This window comes from Prosopis cineraria, unplaced genomic scaffold (assembly GCF_029017545.1).
Source record: "Prosopis cineraria cultivar Desert tree isolate PC_DT_omini unplaced genomic scaffold, ASM2901754v1 PC5, whole genome shotgun sequence".
NCBI classification, from domain to species: domain Eukaryota; kingdom Viridiplantae; phylum Streptophyta; class Magnoliopsida; order Fabales; family Fabaceae; genus Prosopis; species Prosopis cineraria.
In genome coordinates, this window is record NW_026555336.1 from 31,608,819 (window position 1) to 31,618,112 (window position 9,294).

Genomic DNA, 9,294 nt, shown 5'->3' on the forward strand with positions numbered 1-9,294 from the left:
TTATCATTTTTTTAAAAGTGACCTTATTGATAAATAATTTTATATTTATTATAGGATATTTAATAGAGATAAATATAAAAAATAAGGTTAATTTAAAAGTAAGTAATTATTTTATTAAAAATAAAATTTTATTAAAAATATTTTATATTTTTTAATGGAGAAGGGAGTATTCTCCTAATGTTGGACCTCATTAGTTAACACAGGCTATAAGTTTTGGTGGGCCACAACTTTTGCTGGTTTGACTTTTTGAACAAATGCTGAACCATGACATTTAAAATATCCACATTCTTTTTTTTTTTTTAAATTAACTTAGCCCAATGGGCAATGAACTTTTTCCTTATGCTCAATTAGCGTTATTGGGTGCAAGAGAGTGACCCTACCCAAAAAAAAAAAAAAAAGAAAGACTTTATCATTTATCAATATATTTAACCTTGTTTTTTTTTGGGTATTTTTCTGTATAAGTGGAACTATAATTTTACTCTGTCAAACAATCTAAAAAATTTAAATTTAAATTTTAATGTTTTAAAAATTCATTTTTAATGAAATTTATTTATTTATACTTTTCTTTTACCATTTTACCTGTTATATTATGTTGATTGTCTCTGTTGGTCTTAAATAGGGTGACATTTCTAACTTTTTTCTTACCATTTTATTTGTAAAAAATAATTTAAATGGAATTCCATTGAAAATCTTCAGTAAAAAATTATTTATTAATTTTTTATTCAGTAGTAAAATTTATTTATTTAATTATAACTTTTTTTACAAGTTAGAATCTCCACGTTTAGATTTCCTTTGGCTTCCTCAATATTGCACATCTCAGTTATTAGATTAAATTTTAAACAGTCTAGATTTAATATTTACAAAATATTTTAAAAATTTGTTCTTCACTACAATTCTAAAATTTTGCGATCAAGTTTTAATAGACTGAATTTACTTATTTATTTTTTATAATTTTATATTTTAATAATGATTTTTAAATAATTTGGGTTGTTCAAAATTTGATAAAATGGTTGAGATGTGTAATTGAGAGAAAGTGAAGGAAAATCTAGGTGGAGAGAAGCCTTTTCTATCAATCAGGTTAAGATAGATTGTCTTTATAAATTCATAATAGACATTGCATTAGAATTAAATTTGTCCCAAAAAATTGTGAGACTTTTTTTTAATTGATTATAAATACTTGCTCTGTTCCTATATATAAAGTATTTTTTATAAACTTATTTTGTTTCTAAATATATAAGAGGTGGTAATGATATTTTTGAGTAATTAAATAATTTTACTCTTATCTTAAAAAATAAAATAAATCATTAATTGTATATTTTTACTACCACCATTATGATATTAATTATGATATTATTTAGGATAAAATTGAAAAATTATTGTGGTTTTTATGTAAATTTAACTAAATAACAAACCTTTATTGATATATGAGATTCAATTAAAAATACTTATATATAGGGACAGAGAAAGTATTTTTTTATTAAAGACAATCTTATTTAAGATTTGGTCTAGCGCTAAATGTAAATAAGTCTCTTAATGAGGATTTAAACTTTAATTAACTATATTATAAGGACTAACCCTTTCCACTAAAAACTCACCAAAATCTTAATTCCATTAATAAGGATTGTACCAATTCTTGCAATGTAGTTGCATTAAAGACGACTGCTATCCTTCACTTGGCAAAGGTCTCAACTATGTATTTTTTTTTAGGCAAAACCTATGTATTTAATTTTATATACTTAACATACTTCTATATAATTAAATCATGATAAGTTGGATCTTGATGTATTAATAAAATTAATAACATTAATTTATTATAAATAAATAATTTTTCAAAGTTTCACATGTCATGATTTAATTAAAAACAAATATATTAAGCATATACGTTTTCTCTTTCTCTGTTTTTTTTTAACAAAAAAGAGCAAGATTAGGAGTAAAATTCAAAAGTCTGATGAACCTACATTAATTTGATTCTCTTGTCTCAACTGGTCCAATGAAAGAAGAATGAGTCAAAGACCATTTTTTTTCCCTAAATTTATTTTTAAGGAGTTCTAGACATCCTATATTAAAAGATGGGGCAATATTCCTCTAAACAATTTTTATTTGTGAGATCCATATATAGTGACAATTAGGCATTTTGACATATTTTGTTGCCATTTTGTCACTAAAATCAAGCCTGAATCCTATCATTACCGTTGCTACTTCTAACCCTTTTGTCTCTCATTAAAAGGTCAAAACTGGATATGTCTTGCTATCATTGTACATAAATTATCTAACTATTTCAAGTTAGTAGATAGTGAAAAAAAATGATAACTCTTTGATGAAAATATAATTTTATTTTTTGAAATATTATTTAGCAAGAATATTTTCTCACCCTAGTGCTTAAAAAAAAGTGTAGAGAGAAAAATAATCTTTAAAAAAATTTGATTTTTGTTTTTGGATAAAATCAGTTAAAACAAAGAATAAATTTGAGGAGAGAGTTGCTGCAGGTTGGCTTATAAATTTGATAAAATGGATTGATTCGCTCCTCCATCCATGGAAATTTGATACCTACCAAGCCACTAGAAACGTTGAAGTGTCAACTATGGAAACGAGATAATCAAACCCGCTTCGCTTCTCTGTTCTATCTTACAAACCTGACTTGCGTCATCTCCATGATTCCCCTGATAGATTCTCAAATTTCCGCTTCGTTCTCCATTTCCAGAGCTAACCCAATTCGCATTTCTCTTCTACAACCTCGCTTTTTCGCGCTTCCACTTTCTTCCTCTCCTCATGGCCTTAATTATCCTCGTATTGTAAAATCTCCATCTCTCTCGAATTCATCTTCATTCTTCTCACTCTCTAGTTTTGTATCCACCTCCCGTCTTCTTAGGGTTTCGAAAATTAGAACCCAAATTTGCAGCGGTGAAGATGAAAAAGATGGAATTTCCACCGAACTCCAGGACTTATCGCCCAACGGCCCAATATATAAGAAAACGCTGCAATTGGTTGAGTGCTCCATGTTTGCTGCGCTTACTGGCTTAGTCTACTTCTTGAGCAACTCTCTCGCCGTCGAGGTTTGTTAATGTGTATCAGAAAATGAGTTTTTCACCGAAGGTTAATTGAAATGTCTACCTTAATAGTTAGTTCAATTTCTTACTGAACACTTCCGAACTTTAAGGTCTAGCTGGCTACGCATAGGAAGTAATGCAATATATATATATATATATATATATTCGTTAAGGTGGATAATTGTTATACTTCTTTCTGGCACTGATAGACTTGTTCGGATTAGCATAATACATGTTTGTTTCGCATATTCTTTTATCACTTACTGCTTACATTTTCATTGCAGAATTACTTTAGCTGTTTCTTCTCGTTGCCCATAGTAATCTCCTCAATGAGATGGGGTGTTGATGCTGGAAGAAAAACTCTGGTTATACCTGCCAGAATGCAATACATCAATTCTTGACGAGTTATTGCTTTATCAGATTTTTATTGTTGTAGTGGTTTTCTCATTGTAGGTGGCAACTACTATACTTTTGTTGGTCTTATCTGGCCCAGTGAAAGCTTTGACCTTCTTCGTAAGCTTGCTTTACTCCTTATCAAATTTCTGGTCAATGGACAATAGGTCTCTATTGTCCTAGCTTTGGGGAAACTCCTATTCATTTTACATTGAACACTTTTAGTATCAGAAAATGGAAACCGTAGTTCCTTTAGCTCAAATATTTTATGGGTTTCTTATAGGTTGCATGCTTTTGTGGAGTTGCCTATGCTGATGTGCTTAACTTCTGAACATATCTTTATGCAGCTTAAGCATGGCATAGTTGGTTTCACAATGGGTACTTTATGGAGGTATGCCATGTACAACAATATTAATGTGGTGTTAAAATTCTTTGCGCCCCCCCTCCAATATGTTCAGAGCAAACATTGTAATGAAACTTGTCCAAATAAATTATTGTTATGGCTGTCTGATAATGTGGATTATCTCTAATCTTAATATTTATATTCTGATGCAATTAAACATGCATTGGTATTCTTCTTTGATTTGTGCATTAAATGTCTTATATTTGAATCAAAGCCGACTATTAAAGTATTCTAAACAGGCAGAGCTTACAAACGACATTTTTTGGGACAAGCCAATCAATTTATTTATGTTTTCAAGTGGTGTTTTGGATGATGATTGATTTCTGAAGTACTCATTGATCTTGCTGGATTGAATAGCCAGTGCACAAAATAATTTCTTCAAAGTTAAAATTGTAGAATATTTTTTTTTAAAGATAATCATGCTAGCTGTAAGCCCATAAGTGCTTTCTTTATCTCATTTTTGGATGTTGTCAGGTCGGGAGCAAGTTGGAACCTCTCAATCTTCTTGTGCACAATTGTACTGTTTGTACCTTTTGCCTTGAACATCTTATACCTCTTCCGAGCAAATGATATTACTGGTTGGTTCGTCGATTCATGTATGTATTAAAATCTTGGTAATTTTTGCAGGTAAGATCGCTAGGTGCTGTGGGTTTTGTCTTGATTTCATCCTTCTTGATAAGGGAAAACATACTGGCTTTGGTAATCAATCAACCTACTTCGTTCAAATTTTGTATCACATTTTATCCCAAGACCACTAACATGTTTATTTTTTCCTCTATCTTTTGTTGTTATTGGTGGAAATGGTACTTGCAGATCACCATTAACATTCATGCTTCTCTTACATTTGTGCTCACTGCATCGGGTGTTAATACAATTCCTTCCATGAACGTGATTTATGCCCTTTTTGGCATTTTGGTATGTTTGGTTGCTCTTATATGAAAGAGCCTTTTCTGTTTATTTGTTTCTCTCTCTTATCATGAAAATGCTCAGATGTGCTTCTTCTCTCTCAAGGTTCTGCTCAATAGTGGATGTTTCATGTTCTTGCTCCACCTGCTGTATTCTGTATTCCTCGCTAGACTTGGGATGAGGTCTTCGCTGAGGTTGCCAAGCTGGCTGGAGAGGGCTATATGATGCCAGGCCATATATCTTTGGGCCTAGGGTTGTTCCCAAACTTGGAATTGGAATTTCTTCCATTTCTCTCCTTATTTTTATGGGTTTTGGGAATTGAGTTGGGATAGTTTGGCTGAGTGCCTGAGTTTGTTTATGTTATGTTCTTACAGTGGCACAAATTTAACAGCGAACTAATTAGCTAAAAATCAATCATTACAGCAAAGCAATGTTTATTCGTGCAGTTAATGCATATTTTAATTGTGCAATTTCATCTTAAATTCCTAGTTTTTACCGAAAGCATTTTTAGGTAGGCTCAGTTTAACCTCATTTACAGCTTCGTTATCTATCTTCAATAGATTAGATCTCGAAATTCCCGTCAATGTTGCTGGAATCTTGCAGTTTGCAATGGGATAGCTGGTACAATTACAGGCATCTGGCTTGACTTGTTATTATTGATCGGAAATCTTTCAAGAATTCATACACACAAATTATCTCTTTTACGATGTTGCCGGAAATCTAATTTCATACAGAACAGTTCAACAGAAGTTCCAGCTATAAATGTTAAGCGTAGCATCTAGAAAACATTTATATAAACATTCAGTTCGACAAAACAAAATGCGGATGGTTGAGTAAACCATTTGGTGCTGCTGCGACAATCAAAATATCTACAACAAAGACATAACAACCATGTTCAAATGGTCCAAACAAATAGAAATGAGCCTCGTTGTGTTCTTGTCATTACAATCTTCTGAAGTTTTCTTGATAAAAGAATATGTCGACGTACCCTGATTTTTGATCTGGCCACAAAGGCTGAGGCATTTCCATGACCACGGCTCTCCTAGAGCTGTTCTTCTCCATGTCGTGATAAATCACTCTCACACGCCTCGCTAGAAAGTATGGCAAAAGGAGGATCTCACCTGTTGTGGGAACACTGCACAGAGGAAAATGAATTCGCTCGTGCGCTCCAATTCCACAAGGAAGCGTAATGCTTTTCTCAATCCACCCTTCAGCCTCGTAGTCCCTCAAGATCGACAAGCTCAAAACATTATCATGGTATCCAACTAAGGTCAAGCATCCATTCAGCTCAACAAGATCTGGGAATCTCAAATGTGGACAGCCAAGATCTTTATATTCATACCAGGAAGGGATTTTGATCGCCTGAATTGCTCGTCCCTGAGATTGAACGCAAGTATATATGAAGAGTATTTCCAATGAATAGCACCGTTCACACAAACTCCTCTCTTACCCTCCCTAAACCAGTTTGTTGGACTGATTGGGTTGCCGCAGTAACAAGCCTCCATGAATTAGCAGCATCACCAACGGTAAAGATCTTAAACTCATGAGAATCTTTATATATCAGCAAGCGGAGAACCTTGAACTCGTCTCGAATTGGGTCGTACCCAAAATGGGTCGAAGCACGAAATTCATTTCTTATGGAGGAATCATCTGGGAGAGTAATGATTTGCCGAGTGGTTGGATTACATACATGAGCGAAAGCCTCGGAACGAGACGAATTCTTGGGATGCAGGCAGAGGAAGCCATTGGCGCACTGAACGTCAACCCCAGAGGCCGGACGGTCGGGAATGGTGGCGATGAGGGTGGCGCGTGAGGGAGGGACGTCGTCTTGGTGGATGCGGAAGATAGGAGCGGAGAAGATTTGGGGCTCGGAGGTGGCGACGGCGGAGGAAGGGGAGACGAAGAGGAGGTGGCCAACGGTGAGGGTGATGGATCGGTGAAGACGGAGGAAGAGAGGATTGAGAATGAAGGAGTGCCAGGATTTGCAGACGCACCTGAATCGAAACAGAGACTTGGTAGGGAGCCTGGGGAGAATGTGATGAAAGAAGACTTCGTCTGGAAAAGGATCCGTCATGTTCAAACCGCTCGTCGGCGTCGGAATTGAGGAATTTTCTCTCTCTACATGATGCCCAGGGGATGCTCAGTCACAGTGGCTAACTGGCTATGCTCTGCTGCTTTTGAAGATGATCCTTACTGATGATGTTTTGGACTAAACATAGTATTCTTCCCCCTTGGACATTTGGGACAACCTACCAAAACTGTTTTAAAAGCACATTGGAAGTTGAACAGAAAAAGCCAATGATTATCAATTTTTATAAATTAATTGCTGTTAGACAGAGGATGTAAAAATTAAATTAAAAATAATATTAAATATATATAATAAATATAAAAAAATATAATATATTAATAAAATGATGTAATATAATTATAAATTAATAATATTATAAATTATAATGTTATAACTTGTTAAACATATATCAATTTTGATTAAATTCAATATGGGTATATATACAAATATATATATTTATATCTATAACTATCAATATTTTTATAAAAAATAATTTTAAATTATATTTATATATATAAATTATTTAAAAATAAAGTTAATTTTTAAAAGAATCTAATTTTTGAAATTTTTAAATTTTTTTTGGTATTATATTTAAAACCATTCAATTTTTTTTAAAAAAAATTTCTTTTAACTTTGATTTTTGACTTAATACTGATGTAATTTCGATCCAATCCAGCTCAATCATGAAAAATAATTTTTTAGTTCAAATTATTAATGGTTTTGGTCAATGGTTTGACTGTTCAATTGATCCAATTTTTAAAGTATTGCTACCAATTGAAATGATGAGCCGTGTTTAATTTTCTTTTTGTTTATCACTAATTTGATTAAAGTTTGACTATAATTTTGATTATTTAACCATTACCTTAACCTGTTTCAGTGCAGCATAGCTTCTGTTCTTCTAATCATTGGGTGGAAAGGAACCGGAAACAAAGCGGGGACTGAGGAGAAACCTTGAGCCATGAAGTGACTTTCTTGCCCAATAACTTCCTCTTCTTCTTTTTTTTTTTTTAGAAAATATAACTTTTAGTTCATACACCTTATTTATATTTTATTATAAATTTTTATACTTTTTTTCAGTATTTTAAATTTCTATACTTTTATTTTTAATATTTTACATTCATTTTAAGGTCTCTACTTTGTTCATTTTGATCATTTAGAGACTTAAAATATCAGGAAGTGAAATTGTAACGACCCAAAATATCAAAAAAAAAAATATAAGGACTTATAATAAAATACAAACAAAGTATAGGGATTAAAAGTTATGTTTTTTTTTAAGTAAAATACACCAAGTAACTCCACCTTCCTCTATTTTATTTTAAGGTTACAAAGTAAATTAAATCTTAAATTAAAGCTTTAAGAATGTTTGAGATTTTAAACTCATTTCTAATATAATATTTTTTTAACTTTTAAAAATAATACAATTCTTATGGTTGAAAAAAATTAATTTTAACAATTAATTAGTCAGAAAATGACAGATAGAGACTAAAAATTATCATAAAGAACTCAAAAATTATAGACATTACCAAAAAATAAAAAAACATCAAAAAAATTTTATTAGTCTTTTTTTTAATTTTGAGATCATTTTTTTTATTTTTTAATTACTAACAATTAAAGTTAACTTTTATTAATGATAAAGACTTAATCCATTTTCAAATTTTGAAGGAAAACAATGCACAAAAATTGAGTTCAGAATTTCAAATGTTTCTAAACTTATCATTTAGAGTTCACTTTGCTTTTTATCCTTTATTTTAATTATACTTTTTTCTATTTTTAAAACTTATATGAACTTTTAGAATTGTTTAGGGTCTGTTTGATTGCTGGAAAAAAATGAAACAAAATGAAATTAGTTGATAAAAAACAAAATAAATTAAAATACAAAATAAATTAAAATAAGATCATAGATTGATAGAGATAAGGGCAATGGAAAAAAAAAGTCATGGGATGATAAGAGGGGTGAGTACTGAGATTGACATGAATAAGATCATGAACACCCATTTTCATTTATCCACCATCCCATGGCTGTCACCTCTCTATAATTCTCACATCTTTATCATTTTACAATATTATTTGTCTATTTTATTTTTTATCAACACATTCCATTCAATTCAATTTCTTTCCAATAACTAAATGGGTTCTTAGGTAATATTTAGGAGTATTTTCTAAGATAGAATTAAATGGAATGGAATGGCTAAAAGCCTTATACCACTGTTTGAAAGATTTTTTTTTTTTAAAAAAAAGTAGAATGGCTTAGGATAGCCTTTCAAGCCATCCCTCATCATTATAAATTCATTTTTCTTGACTCCACAATTTGGGAGGTCAAGGATGAAATGATATAATATAAATAATATTATTACAAAATTATTCTCATCCTTCTCACTCCTCGCTCTTTCACTCTCCCTCATTGTAAAATTAAAAAATATAATTATATCTACTTCAAATATATTAGTTTTATAATTATTTTTAAATAATGATTAAAG

General features: G+C 31.2%; 2 protein-coding genes across 2 annotated transcripts; one reads left to right on the top strand and one right to left on the bottom strand.

Moving 5' to 3' along the window:
• Nucleotides 1-2,509: 2,509 nt before the first annotated feature.
• LOC129311630 (uncharacterized) lies at nt 2,510-5,205 on the top strand. Its single transcript, XM_054954014.1, has 8 exons — nt 2,510-3,053; nt 3,332-3,412; nt 3,501-3,560; nt 3,788-3,831; nt 4,318-4,360; nt 4,471-4,542; nt 4,657-4,758; nt 4,855-5,205. Exons 1-8 carry the CDS (start codon nt 2,652-2,654, stop codon nt 4,972-4,974), a joined length of 924 nt encoding a protein of 307 aa, XP_054809989.1. The 5' UTR covers nt 2,510-2,651; the 3' UTR covers nt 4,975-5,205.
• Nucleotides 5,206-5,521: 316 nt separating this feature from the next.
• Nucleotides 5,522-6,982, bottom strand: LOC129311631 (putative F-box protein At1g47790). Its single transcript, XM_054954015.1, has one exon. The coding sequence runs from the start codon at nt 6,821-6,823 to the stop codon at nt 6,179-6,181; it is 645 nt and encodes a 214-aa protein (XP_054809990.1). The 5' UTR covers nt 6,824-6,982; the 3' UTR covers nt 5,522-6,178.
• Nucleotides 6,983-9,294: the final 2,312 nt, after the last annotated feature.